Source organism: Heteronotia binoei, chromosome 2 (assembly GCF_032191835.1).
Source record: "Heteronotia binoei isolate CCM8104 ecotype False Entrance Well chromosome 2, APGP_CSIRO_Hbin_v1, whole genome shotgun sequence".
In the NCBI taxonomy this organism is placed as follows: domain Eukaryota; kingdom Metazoa; phylum Chordata; class Lepidosauria; order Squamata; family Gekkonidae; genus Heteronotia; species Heteronotia binoei.
In genome coordinates this window covers 17317545-17335252 of record NC_083224.1, presented here as the reverse complement: position 1 = coordinate 17335252, position 17708 = coordinate 17317545, and the positions used below count along the sequence as shown (strand labels likewise).

The following is a 17708-nucleotide window of genomic DNA, read 5'->3' as shown; positions in this document are numbered from 1 at the left end:
GGGAAACCGGGGCAGAGGGAAGGGAGGGGTGCCAGCCTCCCGCTTGATGCAATTCTGTGCTTTAGAAGAGGGAAAGTGTGAAATCAGGTCTCTGAAGAAGGGCGAAAAGCGTTTATGAACTCTAAAGGAACTTTGCACGACAGAGTCAATTTCAAGCACTGGCACTTTAATTCCCCCCCCACACACACACCAGCACTGAATAATCCAGGAAGAGGAAGAAGTCTGGACTGTGACTTTGGTGGAATGAATGAATTGCTCAAGAGTCTGCTATGTCTTGTACTTTTCTACTTGGGTGTTACATCTGATGGATTTAAAAATATTTTCAACCTTGTATGAAGATTGTATAGAGCCCTGTGGCGCAGAGTGGTAAAGCTGCAGTACTGCAGTCGGAGCCCTCTGCTCAGGACCTGAATTCGATCCCAGCGGAAGCTGTTTCAGGTAGCCGGCTCCAGGTTGACTCAGCCTTCCATCCTTCCGAGGTCGGTAAAATGAGTACCCAGCTTGCTGGGGGGAAAGTGTAGATGACTGGGGAAGGCAATGGCAAACCTCCCTGTAAAAAGTCTGCTGTGAAAACGTGAAAGCAACACAGTGGGCTACCTTTTACCTTTATAAACTTTGTATGGTGAATGTATCTTGTTAATATTCCACAGTAATTTTGGTGTGTTTATTTATTTATTTATATTTTGATTTATATCCCGCCCTTCCCACCAAAGTGGCTCAGGGCGGTTTACTTTGTTCTCTGGTACTCATGGGTTGCTTACCCTCCAGGTGGGGCCGGGGGATCCTCCAGAATTACAGCTTCTCTCCAGGCTATACAGATCAGTTCCCCTACAGAACATGGCGGCTTTGGGGTGTGGAAAGGGGAAAGAGGTGTGGTGCTTTAAGGCTGGCCTCAGGTAGGGTTGCCAATCTCCCTGTGGGGCCTGCAGATCTCCCAGAATGCCAGCTGATCCTCAGCCAATAGAAAATGGCTACTTGGCAGGATATACTCCATTGGACAACGTGGGAGGTCCCACTCCTTCCTGAACCCCTCCATCTGTACTCTCCACACCCCAAATTTTCAGGTATTTCCCACCCAGGGGTTGGGTTGCCAGTTCCTCCCTTTGTTTCACTCAAGGCAGCTGGAAAGAAATATGCAAGCAAGAGGCAGTGCAGGAGGTTAGGAAAAGGGAGGCTGGTGAAAGTTGGATCGAGATGATTTTAAAGGGATCCTCATGAATGATTGCGGTGCAGTCTGTAGCTATGGCCACAGTCTGTGACCGGACACTGAATATGGGTGACCAAATGCAAAAAATGTGAGGATGCATGAGAGTTTGTGCTTCAAAACCACATTTTTGTGCCATGGCAGTGCCATAAAGCAGTGGCTCCATGATTTTTGTGGCACTGTCAATGATTATTGAACTGTGACTGGAGAGTGCATATGGGGGCTGGATCAAATGCAAAGATCCATGAGAACCCATTGTTTGGAAATACTGTTTTTCACTGCAGCAGCAACATTCAGAGACAGATCCATGATTCTGGGGGAATGGAAAGTATAAGCAATGAGGTAATGGATTTTGCATGACAGGACAAAAATCCTGAGGATTCAAGAGGATTCTTGCGTCACAATTATGTCAAGGCAAGAAATAGTGGAGCCACGATTTTTGTGTTGTCATCTGCTGGTAGGAAGATGATGTGATTGATGGCAAGTCTGGGGTGAACTACACAAAAATCCTGAGGATCTGTGCCAGGGGTGGCCAAACTTGCATAATGTAAGAGCCACACAGAATAAGTGTCAGATGTTTGAGAGCCACAAGACATGAACGTTATGTTTGAGAGCCGCAGGATGGAAGGAAGGAGATATATGTGGGAAGGAGGGAGTGGTGGAAAGAAAGCAACTTTCATTTTAAATGCATTCTCCAAGCTTGGCTTGAATAAGAGATTGCTTGAGTGGAGTGACTGAAAGCCCCTCACCTGCTGCGCCTGCCTCTTCTCCTCTGCCTGACTCAGGAGGAAACCTTCGGCCAGGGCCACTGCCTGGGAACTGCTCTCTGGCCCGCATCCTCTCACCCAGCCCTGCACTTCCTGCGGCAGGATGGCCAGGAACTGCTCCAGGATCACCAGGTCCACCACCTCCTTCTTGGTGCGCCTCTCTGGCTCCAGCCAGTCCTTACAAAGTCCGTGGAGCCGGCTGCAAACCTCTCGGGGCCCATCAGCCTCCTGGTAACAGAACTGCCGGAAGCGTCGGCTGCGTTCATCTGCAGTCACAGGGTCCTGAACCAAGATCTCTGGCATGGCTCTTTCCCAAAATTCAGCACCACTCCCTGCTTGGAGGGGATGGTGACCTTCCTTGGATATCTTGCCAGTTCCAAACCCTTCGGGGTCCTTTTCTTCTATCTCCTTCCCTTTTCTCTTGGGCTGCTGCCTCTGACTCTGCAAAGACACTTTTATTCCCTAGGTGTGAAAAGGGAGAGGGACAGATATCAAAAAGGAAGGAAGAAAACAGAATAGAACGGAGTGACATCACTGACACTGATGAAGAGACACCTAAGGATTACTCTGGTGGATCAGAAGGAGCGTCCTTGTTGTAGTTTGTGGATCAGGACTAACGTCACTGTGCTATATGACATATCAAGCATTCAAATATATTTTTGTTTAGTCCTCCAGACAACCAAAACACGGGTATTGACTATTTAAATTATCTGTCATGGATGTTAGGAGCGTGACTTCCAGTTCCTGGGAATCAGTCTGTCTATAATAATAATAATAATAAAAAACTTTATTTTTATATCCCGCCCTCCCCCGCCAAGGCGGGCTCAGGGCGGCTAACAGACATGGGGATCCCATGATTCATCTAAAACAATATAAACAATTTAAAATATTAGTGGGAACATCTCAAGGCAAACTGGAGCCAGAAACAAACTGCTGGTAAGGGCTGGATCATTAGAGTCCACCACTCCTTAACGACTAGACCAAGGTGGTTTGCCTGAAGAGGTCAAGAAGGCGCCAATCCCCTGGCTTCCCCCAAACTATTAATTATTCAATAGGGCTTTTCAACTAGGGTGGCCATAATTTCTGCAGGCCAGCCAGGGACACCTTGGGGGGGGGAAGGAATGTGTGCGCGCGCGCGCTCCGCCGGAAACAGGAAATGACGTCACTTCCGGTGATGTCATGCCACCGCCAGAAACAGGAAGTGACATCACTTCCTGTGACATAATTTCCCCTGCGCCACCTGCCGGAAACAGGAAGTGACATCACTTCCTGCGACATCATTTCCCCCCACGCCACCTGTCGAAAGCAGGAAGTGACATCACTTCCTGTGACATCATTTCCCCCAAATGACACTCTATAACCCCTCAAAAGAACAGCAGTCTAGTTCGCTTCCCCCGAGCCCTGCCGCCATAAGCCTCAAGGGGGCTCATTTTGCGGCATCTCCCGGAGGGAGGGTGGCACCCGCACGGGACACATATCAAATGAAAGAGGGGGCGCAGGGCTATCAGAAACAGCCAGCGGAGGGAGTCGGGAGACCACCCCACTGGGGGATCCACACCCCGAAAGTGATGAAGGTGGCGCAGATAGAGTCAACAGAGCAAACAGGACAAAATAAATAGGCTGCATTATGCAGCACAGTTGAGAAAGTGCCTTATCCCATATACTGATGAAGTAAATACAGGATTTGAGAACAAAATTGCACCAGAAGACACAAACACAAAGCTCCCTTACACTGAATCAGTATTGTCTACTCCAGGGGTGGCCAGAGTTGCTTAACAAAAGAGCAACACAGAATAAAGGTCAGATGTTTGAGAGCCGCAAGACATGAACATTGGATATTTGAGAGCCACGGAAGGAAGGAAGGAAGGAAGGAAGGAAGGAAGGAAGGAAGGAAGGAAGGAAGGAAGGAGGGAGGGAGGGAGGGAGGGAAGGAGGGAAGGGAGGGGGGAGGGAGGGAGGGAGGGAAGGAGGGAAGGGAGGGGGGAGGGAGGGAGGGAAGGGGGGAGGGAGGGAAGGAAGGAGGGAGGAAGGAGGGAGGGAAGGAAGGGAGGAGGGAAGGAAGAAAGGAAGGAGGGAGGAGGGAGGGAGGGAAGGAAGGGAGGAGGAAGGGAGGGAAGGAAGAAAGGAAGGAGGGAGGGAAGGGAGGAGGGAGGGAAGGGAGGAGGGAAGGAAGGCCGCCCCCTCCCGCCAGCCGCCCCCCCGCTTTCGGCCCCCTCCCTCCCTGCCTTGCTTACCTGCTTCCAGGGCGGGTGGAGGCCCGCGCGCGGGGCCTGGCGGCGGAGAGGCCAGCGCTGGTCCAGCGACCAGCGCCGGCCTCTCCGCCACCTCCCCGGCCTCCGCCACCGCTGCCTGGCCCTGCACGCGGGCGGGGAAGGCGGCGAGTGAGCGTCCCCGCGCATGCGCAGAGCCCGCCACAATCGCCCTGCGCACGCGCAGGGACGCTCCCTCCCTCACTCGCCGCCTTCCCCGCCCGCGCGCGCAGCCCACCGGCTCTCTGGCTGGCTAAACTGGGACCTCTAATGGTCCCGGTATAGCCAGCCCGGGAGCCAGAACCGGGACTTTCCCGGGTGACCGGGACGGTCTGGCCACCCTATTTTCAACCATAGTAATGAGGTTGCACTGTACAAATGGCTTTACAAATTTACTTGGATGAATTACTGGGTACTGGAGTCTATATTCCTGTGTACAGTTTGCTGCAAGCTATATCCTGCTATATAATTTTAGAACATAAGAGAAGCCATGTTGGATCAGGCCAATGGCCCATCCAGTCCAACACTTTGTGTCACACAGTGGCCCATAAATATATATATTCACATATATAGAACTTTTTCACACAGCCTATGTATTCCGGTATCATGTCATCCCGCAGTCGACGTTTCTCCAAGCTAAAGAGCCCCAAGCATTTTAACCTTTCTTCATAGGGAAAGTGTTCCAAAGCTTTAATCATTCTAGTTGCCCTTTTCTGCACTTTTTCCAATGCTGAAATATTCTTTTTGCGGTGTGGTGACCAGAATTGCACACAGTATTCCAAATGAGACAGCGCCATCGATTTATACAGGGGCATTATGATACTGGCTGATTTGTTTTCAATTCCCTTCCTAATAATTCCCAGCATGGCGTTGGCCTTTTTTATTGCAAACGCACACTGTCTTGACATTTTCAGTGAGTTATCTACCACGACCCCAAGATCTCTCTGTTGGTCAGTCTCTGCCAGTTCACACCCCATCAACTTGTATTTGTAGTTGGGATTCTTGACCCCAATGTGCATTACTTTGAACTTGGCCACATTGAACCTCATCTGCCACGTTGACGCCCACTCACCCAGCCACAACAGATCCCTTTGGAGTGCCTCACAATCCTCTCTGGTTCTCACCACCCAGAACAATTTAGTGTTATCTGCAAACTTGGCCACTTCACTGCTTACTCTCAACTCCAAATCATTTATGAACAAGTTAAAGAGCATGGGACCCAGTATCGAGCCCTGCGGCACCCCACTGCTTACCGTCCTCCACTGCAAAGACTGCCCATTTATACTCACTCTCTGCTTCCTATTAATTAGCCAGTTTTTGATCCACAAGAGGACCTAAGGAGCCTTTATCAAAAGCTTTCTGGAAGTCAAGGTAAACAATATCTATCGGGTCTCCTTTGTCCACATGTTTGTTCACCCCCTCAAAGAAATGTAACAGGTTAGTGAGGCAAGATCTTCCCTTGCAGAACCCATGCTGAGTCTTCCTCAATAACTCGTGTTCATCAACGTGCCTACTCATTCTGTCCTTGATAATGGTTTCTACCAACTTTCCCGGTATTGAAGTCAGACTGACTGGCCTGCAGTTTCCCGGATCTCCTCTGGAACCCTTTTTAAAGATGGGGGTGACATTTGCTATCTTCCAGTCCTCAGGAACAGAGGCAGATGTCAATGAAAGATTACATATTTTTGTCAGAAGATCCACAAGTTCAACTTTGAGTTCTTTCAGAACTCTTGGATGTATGCCATCCGGACCCGGTGACTTATTAGTTTTTAATTTGTCTATCAGTTGTAGGACCTCCTCTCTTGTCACCTCAATCTGACTCAGGTCTTTCAACTCCCCTTCCAATATAAGTGGTTCTGGAGCAGGCAAACACTTCTCATCTTCCACAGTGAAGATGGAGGCAAAAAATGCCATGTTGAGCTGGGCCGTGTCGACCAGGCCATGCATGTACCTATTTTAAGATTAGGTAGCAGAAATACAGACTTCATAAAGGACACAAACACAATTAAATGTTTTTTTTAAACTTAGAACTTGTTGGTCTTAAAGGTGCTTTCTTTGTGTCTCTCGTGGGATGCAGGGAACTGAGCAAAGGAAGCTCTGGCTCTTTCCTTCCTTCCCCAATGGGTGGGGGGGAGCCTCAGCCAATAGAAGGGAGAGAAGCTTGGCTCAGTAGCTCTGCTGTATGATTGAGAGAGCCTGGAAAAACAAGCTCTGCCTTCCCCCCCTTCCTCTTCAAAGGAGGAGCCTCAGCCAATGGAGAATACAGAGGTTTTGCTCTGTAGCTCCTGTGTGACTGAGCAAGCCTGGCAAAGCAAGCTGTGATGCAGAAGGAAGCAAGAGAGAGGGAGAAGGAAGCAGATGACAACCAGTTGCTTAGGGGCCTGATACAGCTACTGGGCTGCATGTTTTTTGTTTTTTTTTAAGTTTCAATATTTTTATTAAAGTAAGAAGGATCATACAAATATAAGTTAAGTAAAATTTTAGCAAAGAGCAGTATATGACCGAAACATATCATACTTATCATTGGTGTACCACAGCTAACGTTGAGATATGATCCAAGTCAGTTTGTAAAACGTAACGATCCAAATAATAACATAACAACAACAACAAAGGGAAAAAGGAAATGGTATGCTCATAACGAACTGATTATAGTGGAACTTGAAATATCCAAAAGGAAAGGATACATCAAAAGGAGACTTACAACAAGAGATCTTTGTACGTCAAACTTTTGGTAAGAGAATTGATATAAAACGGATCACTATCTGGTTTTTCCAAAATAGGTAGCCATATTGCAACATAATTGGTGTAAGCTTGGAGGGGATCATTTTGATCCAAAGCTGCCTGAATTTTGTCCATTGCAATATGTTCCCAAATCCTAAGAAACCAGGAATCAAGTGACAGGCTACTTGGGTTTTTCCAGGCTTGTGCAATTGTCGTTTTTGCAGCTGTTAATAATTTGACAATTAAAGATTTTTTAGAAGGGGTTAGTTGAATACCCGACCAGTGGTTAAGAAGTATTACCTCTGGAGTAACGGGGATTAAAATATTTGTTAAGGAAGAAATGTGAGCACAAATTAGAGACCAAAAAGATCTGATTTTAGGACAGTCCCACCAACAATGAATATAGGATGCCTTGAAGCCACAGTTCCTCCAACAATCAGAGGCTCCATGGGGCAATATATGAGAGAGTTGATGCGGTGTATGGTACCAGCGAGCAATTAACTTATAGTTTTGTTGAGAAATGTTTATTATTTTGGATTGTAGTGTTTCACTAGCCCAGATGGAATCCCACTGTTCTGGGGAAATTGTAACATTACAATCCTTTTGCTAAAGAATAGTATATGAAGGTGGAGAGATTTCTAATTTAGTTAAAAGAATTTGGTATGGCCGTGAGATGAGACCTTTTGGGGTTTTTTTGTTTTTAGGCAGTTGAAGGATCAGGTGTACAAAATCTGTCAAAGGACGAGAAATGGACTGGCTCACTCTGAGATCTTGAAGTAGGTGTCTGATTTGGAAGTATTCAAACCATGATGAAGGCGTTAACTATTTTTTTCTAGTTTATCTTTGGGTAAAACTTGTCTTGAGATGGAGAGAAGATCAAAAAGAAAAACTTTTGAAGAGCTTCTCCAGATTTTATAAGAGGAAGGTAGCTGAGCTGGGGGAAACATTTTTGGCCTATAAAGGACGAAATGATAGAGTATCCTGGCGCTAAATAAAAACATTCAGAGTCCCAAACGAATAAGAAAGCCTTGAGAAAAGGATTTACGAAATGCCAAAGTGGCAGTTCAGATTTCTTGATACATAATATTTCATAATATTTGAGAGGAGAAAAATGACCCTCTTCTATAGACTTCCAAGGGGGCAGAGGATGATGGTATAGTAATTTGACCAATTGAGACAAAATTGTAGCTTTGTAATAGCGTATAATGTCTGGAACTGCCATTCCTCCTTTTGCCTTGGACCTACATATAGTAGTTATTTTTATTCTCGCTTTTTTGTAATTCCAAATGAAAACAGGCAGTGATTGTTGCCAGGATCTCAGAGCGGTCTGAGGTATCTCTATGGGGAGGGCCTGGAATAAGTATAGAAGTCTCGGGAAAATAAAAGATTTAATAACTTCAATTCTTTCCATCCAAGACAATTGTAATTTGTCCCATTGCTTTAGGGTTTTAGAAACATCTGATATAGTAGTGATATAATTTACCTTCAACAAGTCAGGGAGTTTTAGCGGAATTTTCAAACCTAAATATGACCGTGTTTCTTTGACCCAGTGAAATGGATAGTTAGAAGCTATGACATTTTTTTAAAAAGGAAGTAGATTGATTGGGTAAAGAATTGATTTGGACGTATTAACACAAAGACCAGACAACCTACCAAACTCAGACAAGAGGCTAGAAATTGCTGGCAAGGATTGTAAAGGCTTGGAAATGTAAAGGACTATGTCATCCGCAAATAAACTGATTTTAAAAGTAAGACCTTGAACTGCGATGCCCTGAACCCTTGAAGAAGCTCGTATCTTGTTCACAAGAGATTCTATTGCCATGGCAAATAGCAATGGTGAGAGAGGACAGCCTTGGCGTGTCCCTCTTTCTAGAAGGAAAGTAGGAGATTGCTGACCATTAATATGCAAAAGAGCTGATGGACAAGAATAAAGTGAATTTATGATTGTCATAAATTTTGGCCCAAAGCCCATATGTTGTAATACCTTGGGTAATACCTTGAGGCTCAAAGGTGTCAAAAGCCTTTTCAATATCCAGGGCAAGGATGCAAGATTCATAAGGTTGAAAAGCACAGTATTGAATCAAATTAATAGTTTGTCTTGTGTTATCAGTAATGTCACGATTTGGGATAAAACCTGATTGATTGGGGTGAATATAAGAACCAATTATACAATTTAGTCTAGCAGTCAAAACTGAAGTAAATAATTTATAGTAATTATTAAGTAGGGATATGGGGCAATAAGTATTACGTGGGTCTCTGTCCCTTTTAGGGATAAGGATTATCTTTGCTTGAGACCATGAGGGAGGCATATGACCTGACTCCATGACGGAATTACATACTGAGGTAAGGTAGGGTGTAAGAGAAGGGCCAAATATTTTGTAAAATTCCGAGGGTAAACCGTCTCTACCCCGAGTTTTGTTGGGTTTGGAAGCTTTAATAGCTGCATTTATTTCTAAAGGGGTTATTGGGAAGTCCAAAAAGCGTTGATGTTCAAGAGATCAATGACTGACTATGTTATCGTCTTGTAAAAAATTGTCAATTAGGAAGGAAGAAGGATTAGTTGAAGTGTACATTTGGCCAAAGTACTGATGGAAAGTTTCTTCAGTAGTAATGACACCCTTTTTCTTTTCCATGGAGAATTTAATCCATTCACGTTTATTGATATTAATTTCATTTGTTCAGACATATTAGGAACTATATTCCTCTGTATTCTATTCGTTGATTTTTTTTTCTGCTGTCTTGTTTCTATTTGAGTTGCTTCTCCGTCATATACCGCCTCACCCTCCTCCCGATCAGTTTGAGAGAATTGATCGAAAACGTCCAGAGTTTTATCCGTTTGGTTTCTAGCCTCAGGTTCTTTTGTCCTTTTCTTCTTGACCAACTTTTTGCCTGATTATTTAAAAAATCTTCCACTTTCATAATCGAATCTAGTCTATAGCGTGTATTCTGGAATGTAAAAAGTAATCCTTCTGGGATAAGCCACTTGTACATAATTTCTTTCTCCTGTAGCATAAATGCCAACATCTTGTATTCCTTTCTTTTTTGTCTTATCATCCATGGTATTTCCCTCATAATCTTAATTTGTAACCCATTTATTATTAGAGGTTGCTTTTTTGTTTTCCTCCACACCTTCTCCTTTGTTGTTTTACACAAAAATTTGAGACGGACTTCTCTGGGCAAGTCATTTTTCCTTGCATATAAAATATTCACTCTATATACATAATCTATTTCTCTTTCCACCTCTTTCATTTCCATTTTCAGCGTATCCATTAAAACCTCTACTATTAGAGTCATCAAGTCCTCATTTTTCTCTTCAGGAATATTTAAGAATCTTAGAATATATTCCGCCTTATCCATTTCAACCTTGGCCATTTTATCAGTTAAATCTTTTTGTTTGGACTCCATTATTCCTAAACGTTCATCCGTTATAGATAAGTTTTCTTCTATTGATTTTGTTCTTTTAACTAAATCCTTAATATCTTTTTTGGTTTCCCTCACCCATCCATCAACACCTTCTAATTTTTCTGCCAACTCACTCATTAGGTCCCTTACAGACCTTTGTGGTTGACTAATTGCAGTCATGAAAGAGGTTTGCAATTCCTTAACTGTATCCTGTGCTAACACTGCACCAATTGATTTAGGTTGTCCTGGTGAAAATTTTGTTTTTGTTTGCTAAGTCATCCTAATCTTCCTTTTTCTTTTTTCATTTTTATAGTAAAATCCTATCTGTGTTTAGAAAAGAGTTATTTCTAGTTTGCTTACAGCTGTCTCTTAGCCTAATCTATTAATCAATTCAGTTAATTAATTGATTCCAGCATTTCAATCCATTAATAACATTCCTACCAATTAATTACCATTCAGATAATCAAGTCAATCAATTTCTTACATTCATCACACAAACTATAATTAACACAAACCGAATAAAATTAATTCTCCTTCTGTCCCACTTTCTTGGCCCTCTGTCTTCTTCTCTCTATCTTCTTTCTTGCTAGCAGTCTTCAATCGTTTCCAAACTAATTGTCTATAATAGCCAAGTCTCCACGCCAATACAGAGTCCAAAGTCTTCCCTCCGCCGCTCCAATGCACCTCCTTTCCACCCACGTCACTGCTGCACCCGATGGCCCGTCCCTTCCAGTGTAGCTCCTCCGCTTGATCCGTCACCAGCCGATGCGAACAGCTCACAGCCAAACCGTCCGATTCCTCGCACCTTCCAATTCCTCACGCACTCTGCCAACGCTCAGCTTGAGTCTCCTCCTCCTCCTCCTCGCCCACGTCACTGCTGCCTTCGATGGCCCGCCTTTCCCAGCATTGCTCCTCCCGTCACTAGCCTGGACGAACAGCTCACAGCCACGCCCAAACCTCTGATTCCTTGCACCTTCTCTCCTCCGAAAACAAAAAAGACCTTCAACTTAGTTCTCCAGAAACAAGTTGTTTTCAATTCGCCACCGCCTTCCACCCTCCTCTCCGTTCTCCGGTGGCAAGAGCTTTCTCGCCCAAAGACGCCCAAGAGCTTTTGGGACAAAGGTAATTAGAAAAGAATGCTGGAAGGACCCAAGTCCCCCAACACCCTTCCCCCGACCCTTCTGTCGACCCTGCTCCTTAACTGGAGTTTTGTCGAGACCCTAGAGCCCCCCAAAAGCCTTGTTAAAGGTAGACGTTATTTGTCTTCAAGAGACTCGTATAAAGCAAAAAGATCAACATCTTCTAGAGGATAAGAGATTAGGGAAGGCTATTATAACCTCGGAGAGGAGAAAAAAGAAGAGAGGTCTGGTTACTTATGTTAAGGAGGTTATCAGTGCTAAATTATTATTCTCTTCAGAAGATGCCAGGTATCAGGGAATTGAAATAGTAAAGGAAAATCAGAAATTCTTACTAATAAATGTATACGCTCCAAATGAAAAACGGATTTTTTTTTAAAGAACTTCACCACACTTTATGTGATTATGGACAGAAGTATGATAATGTGTCTCTTATTGGTGATTACAACGCAGTATATAGCCCAGATATGGATAGGAAGACTCAGAAAAAGCTGATACATAAAGGTAACAGGAGCAATGTTTTATCAGAGGATTTCTTTAAAATGGCAGAAGAATTTGCGTGGGTTGATGCTTGGTGTACATTAAACCTAGTCAAAAGGGACTATACATTTTTTTTCACACAGACATAAATCATGGTCACGTATAGATATGTGTTGGATGTCGGTAGGATTAATGAAGTCAGTCAATGTTGGAAAAGGCAGGCTTTGGGAACCAGGCAGGACACACGTGTTCCTAGGCTCGGTGCTGGTGCCTCAGTGCTGGAAATAGAAAAAGCACTAGGCTCACGACCAAATACAGCGAAAGATTAAAAAAGAATGTATAGACAATAAACATAAACAAACCACATCAACAATTCATTTGCACAGATGCTACAATTTGACAATATTGATTCAAACCAAAAGTCATTAATCGTGCCGCTTCCACTGTCAACAACGAATTCCGTATTTAAAGAGCACTCGCTCTATTTCTTCATTCTCTCCGCTTGCATGGAATGCATGGTGACCAGGTGCACACTTCCTTATAACCGATAGTAATTTCCAACGCTGGTTGTCCTCAAGATGAAAAATAGTGCAACAGTGAACCAGTAATCGATCCGTTTCCCACAAATGCTTCGTCTGGCGCACACACACTAAATTTCCAGCGATGCAAAAGTATCATCTTTCTCGAGTCAATTTAAGCAAGCTGGCGTCTCTGACCTCAGTGCTGGCGGCAACAGAAGCTGAGGGAGTGGGGCCAACAGTAGTGTGACTGTGCCTCAGAGAGAACAGGAGGTGCCTCAGGTGGAGCCGACTTTGTGGGGGAGAGCAGGGGTGCCGGCGGCAGGACCGGCAGAGCTGCAGCAAAGGTTCCCTTTCCCTGATCATGTGCCTTGCCAAGCTGATGCCGCCCCCCTTTCTCAGTGCCCAGGGCAAGCCACACCAGGTGCCCCCCCCAAAAAAAATCCGGCCCTGCTCAGCCTTCCATCTTTCTGAGGTCGGTAAAATGAGTGCCCAGCTTGTTGGGGGGAAAGTGTAGATGACTGGGGAAGGCCATGGCAAACCACCCCGTAAAATCTGCTATGAAAACATCATGATCGTCACCTCAGTCAGAAATGACTGGTGCTTACACAGGGAACTACCTTTATGTTCTTTCTGGAACCTGGCATTACACATGTAGGGTACACACAGCCCAACGAAGTGACATTTCTGCCAGAGCATTGTAAAAAAAATCAGTTCAACACCCTTAGGCTTAGATGTGACATGGTTTCCCCCCTCTGTGGGTTCATGGATGTTGTTGAAGATAACCACACCGACAGAATCTCCTTCTACTCCAAAACTTTTTGTCCCGTGTGGATTCCTTGATGCTTTTTAAGATTGTTATTGTGACTGAATCTCTTCCCACATTCTGAGCATTCAAAAGGCTTCTCTCCTGTGTGAGTTCTTACATGAATTAGAACACTGCTACTGTACGCGAATCTCTTCCCACATTCTGAGCATCCAAAAGGCTTTTCCCCTGTGTGAATTCTTAGATGCTTTTGAAGAGTGCTTCTTTCAATGAATCTCTTCCCACACTCTGAGCATTCAAACGGCTTCTCTCCTGTGTGCCTTCTTTCATGCTGTAGAAGATTGCTCCTGTCATTAAATCTCTTCTCACACTTTGAACATTCAAAAGGCTTTTCCCCTGTGTGGATTCTTTGATGCTTTCGAAGAGTGCTTCTTTCACTGAATCTCTTCCCACACTCTAAGCAATCAAAAGGCTTCTCCCCTGTGTGGGTTCTTAGATGATTTTGAAGATCACCACTCCAACTGAATCTCTTCCCACACTCTGAGCATTCAAAAGACTTCTCCTCTGTGTGAGTTCTTAGGTGACTTTGAAGACTGCTACTGTGACTGAATTTCTTCCCACACTCTGAGCATTCAAAAGGCTTCTCCCCTGTGTGGGTTCTTTGATGACTTTGAAGATTGCCACTCTGACTGAATCTCTTCCCACACTCTGAGCATTCAAAAAGCTTCTCCCCTCTATGGGTTCTCAGATGACTCTGAAGACGGCCACTGTGACTGAATCTCTTCCCACACTCTGAGCAGCCAAAAGGCTTCTCCCCTGTGTGTGTTCTTTGATGCTGTGGAAGATAGCTACTACGGCTGAATCTCTTCCCACACTCAGAGCATTCAAAAGGCCTCTCCCCTGTGTGAGTTCGTAGATGAATTTGAAGATCACCACGCAAGCGGAATCTCTTCGCACACTCTGAGCATTCAAAAGGTTTTTCCTTTGAGTGGGTTTTTTGATGCTGTTTAAGAAGGGAATTATGACTGAATATCTTCCCACATTCTGAGCATTCAAAATGTTCCTCCGCTGTGTGGATTCTTTGGTGCACTAGGAGTTGTGATTTGTTTCTGAAACACTTTCCACACTGAAAGCATTTACATCCCTTCATTATACCGTGCTTCGAATAATGAATATTATATTGGGTTTGATCTGAGAAGTTCATTCCACACTGCATGCACTTGTAAGTTTCCTCCAACCTGTGAATTACTTCTTGCAAATCCCCCCCTTGGCAAGGAACAGATTTATCCCTCTTCTTCACTCTGCACCTGACTTTCTGCCTCTGAGACTTTCTTTGTATCCTGACGTTTCGTCTCACATCTTCTTTCTTGATGTCATCTGGTGATACATGATGCAGTTCTTCATCCTCCTTATTCCTCTGATCACCTCCTGCTGGAATAAAAAGAAAGATCTACTGTTAGAATCCGCACAAGGAGGTCTCATGTGCTCCTTACACTTCATCCACTCTCCACACATTTCAGTGCCTTCCTTCTGTTTTACAGTGAAGTGTACAATAATATACACTTTGAAAGCACAGTAAGCTTCCCGCATAAGAGGCTCTTGGTTGGGACTTTTACCATTTTAATGGGTCCCCACCTGTGTTACTTTTTTGATGTGAAGTAAGGGCTGTGTTATGATGGAAGTTGTTTCTGTACTTCGCAAAATTGTACTTTTGGTCTCCTAAGAGAATTAGCGTCTGCCAAATGACGTTCATTCTATGACTGAAGGTCTTTGCAAATGCCACACTTTCGTTTCCCTTTTCCCTACAGTGGATTCTCTGGTTCATACGGAGGCCTTTGTTCTTTCTTTTGCTGACGGACCTTTCTTCATGAACTGGGGTTTCTCTTTGGCAAGGAATGGGCTTCTCCCTCCTCTTACCTGTGCAGCTTTCCTCCTGCCTCTGTGGTCCATCTCCAAAGTTTTCTTCAGCATCTTCATTCTTGATTTTTTCCAAACAGAACCCCTGGAATTCCCCAGCTGTCTCCTCTACATCTGCTGCTGGAATAAGGAAAGAGTTTCAATCAGCACCCATGCAAGAAGCCAAGCCACCAGTCAGGCACGCCTCCCTCTTGGGTCTGGACTTCTATTTCCTACCAAACTGAGCTGATGTTCACACTTTTTAGGCCCTCCCGTAGAGCTGTTTTTATATTCTGCCCATCCCTCCTTTCCCCATATATATTTTAGGGGGGAAGGTGGCAGAGAATGATTCCCCCGTTGCTCCCATTTGACTTTCCTTGCAGCTCTTTTGACTCTGCTTTTAACGATTAAACACAAGAAGGTGTCATGAAATCCAGTCCTGCAACTGCACTGAGAGTTCCCTTCCAGTTGCGGACAGCCGGGAGCAGCTGCTTTCCAGCCTCCCCCAAATACAGTGTTAATGACCAATGAGAAAACCAGCCCTGCAGTGTAAGGCATTCTCTACAACTTAGCTGGGCCTACTGTCTAATGTGCAGCAATTTCTGAATCATATCTGCCTGGATCCAGGCAAAAGGGTCCAGGCAAGTAGACATGAAAAACCTCAGCTTGAGACCTTGGGGAGCCACTGCCAATCTGAGTAGACAATACTGACTTTGATGGACTGAGGGTCTGATTCAGTATAAGGCAGCTTCATATGTTCTATCCTGTTGTGGGGTTCAACCAAATGTGCTTCAACTGAGAACTTGTCTCTCTGTTTACTGGGCTACTGAATCTCTTCAGAAGAACACGATTCCACCCTCTTGGGGTGAGGACTGATCCACCTCATGACAACAGAGGTTGTTGCATGGTTCAGCTTAAGCCACTTTCGCTTGGGTTGCAGTGTTAACTGGTGGGAATACTTGCTGAACAACATCCCTGCAAGGTAAAACAGCTCCCAAGTAAGCACTCAGACCCACATCCAACTAATAGGAAGGCCTGAAGGCATCCACGTGAAGAATGAAGGAAAGGGGTGATGTGCCTTTGGCCTCATCTGGCAGGGCTGTTCTTATCTAAATCCCTTCCCCCCATTCCATTCCCTGAAATATCCAGTATTTAAGGCTAGTGCAGCCACTCAATATCCACGAATCAACTAAGCCCCCGAAGGAGCTTCTGAGCCTCCAGATTCCAGGCTCCAGAAGGCCTCTCTCTCTCTCCCCTCACTCAGCAGGCCTGGGAATTCTACCAGAACAAGAGTTGCTTAGAAGTGAAGAGGAAAGGTCCCTTGGGGATTCCTTGCCCATTCCCTTGACATAACTGTAAAGGATACCCACTTGCTGCCAGTTCATCGGGGAAGGAAACAGTCTCTTCAGATCTTCTGGAGAAACTCTGCAGCCATTTGTCAGATGCAAGAGCTTGGTCTGTCTCCAGTGTAGGATCTCTTTCATTCCTGCTTTCTATGAGTGGGGAAGAGAGGGAGAGGGAGGGAGAGCCGATAGACCATTTTTATATGTGGAAGGAAAGAAATCCAAGAAAGAGGAAAATTTCTTCTGGAAGTACAGTACCATGGTCTATATCAAAGCCCACAAGGCTATCAGCTCTAAGAGGGATGGATCTTTTCCAGATTACAGTCAGAGTGGATGGTCAAAATCCCATCTGGGGAAGGGGATGTTGTAAAGGCTGACAACTGAGAAATCAAGATCTGGCTCCTTCCAGAGTCCTTCTGAGGGCCTCTCAGGCCTGCCCTGGCCTCAAGCCAATATATCCCCTCTGGCTTGGGTGTTGGCCACAACATGGGACTCAGCTACCCCTGGATCAGTGGGGTGGCTTGTATCGTTCTACCTGGCCCTGCTGAACATCACTTTCATGGGCACCCCAACTTCTCAAGGCACCCAGTAGTGGCCAATTACCTGCACTGGCCTCACATGCATATATTGCTATCGATTCATGCATCATCCCAATGGCAGTGATTCGCACCTTTACCACCCACGAAAGATCCTTACCCAGGAAAGCCACACTCCCATAGTTCTCCAGCATGACTTCCCTGTAGAGGGCTTTTTGGCCCGGATTCAGCAGGCCCCACTCCGCCACAGAGAAATACACGGCCACCTCCTCAAAGGAAACCCGAGACTGCAAGAAGAAGCAGATTCCCTCATCACAGATCATGCCGGGCAGGAACTTGACACTTCCAACAGGGGGAGTTTGTGAGGCTAAAGGAGGCAGAGCTCAGTATGTGTGAAGACAGAGCTGTTCAGAGCCTCTCTTCCTCAGCGGCAGCAAAAGTGTCCCTCAGAAAGAAGCTAGGTTACTAGCTATCTCCCGTTCATCCCCCCACACCTGGACCGAAGGTCGAGGAGGTGTTTCCACTTCTCTGCAAAGAATATGGCTTGATAATGTCTCTTTACTGCCTGCAAGGGAGACAAAATGGGAAGGAAGAATTTCAGCCTCCAATTCCTATTTTGTTTACTTGTCTCAATCTTCCTTACGTATTCCAATTCCCAGACTTGTCTTCTTTACATTCAAGAACATTTTG

At 45.1% G+C, this 17708-nt stretch overlaps 1 protein-coding gene across 1 annotated transcript; it reads right to left on the bottom strand.

The window, feature by feature from the left end:
* Nucleotides 1–13283: 13283 nt before the first annotated feature.
* Nucleotides 13284–17341, bottom strand: LOC132567230 (gastrula zinc finger protein XlCGF57.1-like). Its single transcript, XM_060232919.1, has 3 exons — nucleotides 17179–17341; nucleotides 15161–15280; nucleotides 13284–14674 (listed from the first exon to the last, which is right to left on the bottom strand). Exons 1-3 carry the CDS (start codon nucleotides 17339–17341, stop codon nucleotides 13284–13286), a joined length of 1674 nt encoding a protein of 557 aa, XP_060088902.1.
* Between the last annotated feature and the right edge of the window lie 367 nt (nucleotides 17342–17708).

Excerpts from the sequence above, each read along its gene's own strand:
- LOC132567230 (XM_060232919.1), bottom strand. The coding sequence starts at position 17,341 with ATGATCTGTGATGAGGGAATCTGCTTCTTCTTGCAGTCTCGGGTTTCC. Across the intron at positions 15,281-17,178 it reads TGGGAGTGTGGCTTTCCTGG|CAGCAGATGTAGAGGAGACA; the intron begins GTAAGGATCTTT and ends TCCTTATTCCAG. Across the intron at positions 14,675-15,160 it reads GCAGGAGGAAAGCTGCACAG|CAGGAGGTGATCAGAGGAAT; the intron begins GTAAGAGGAGGG and ends TTTTTATTCCAG.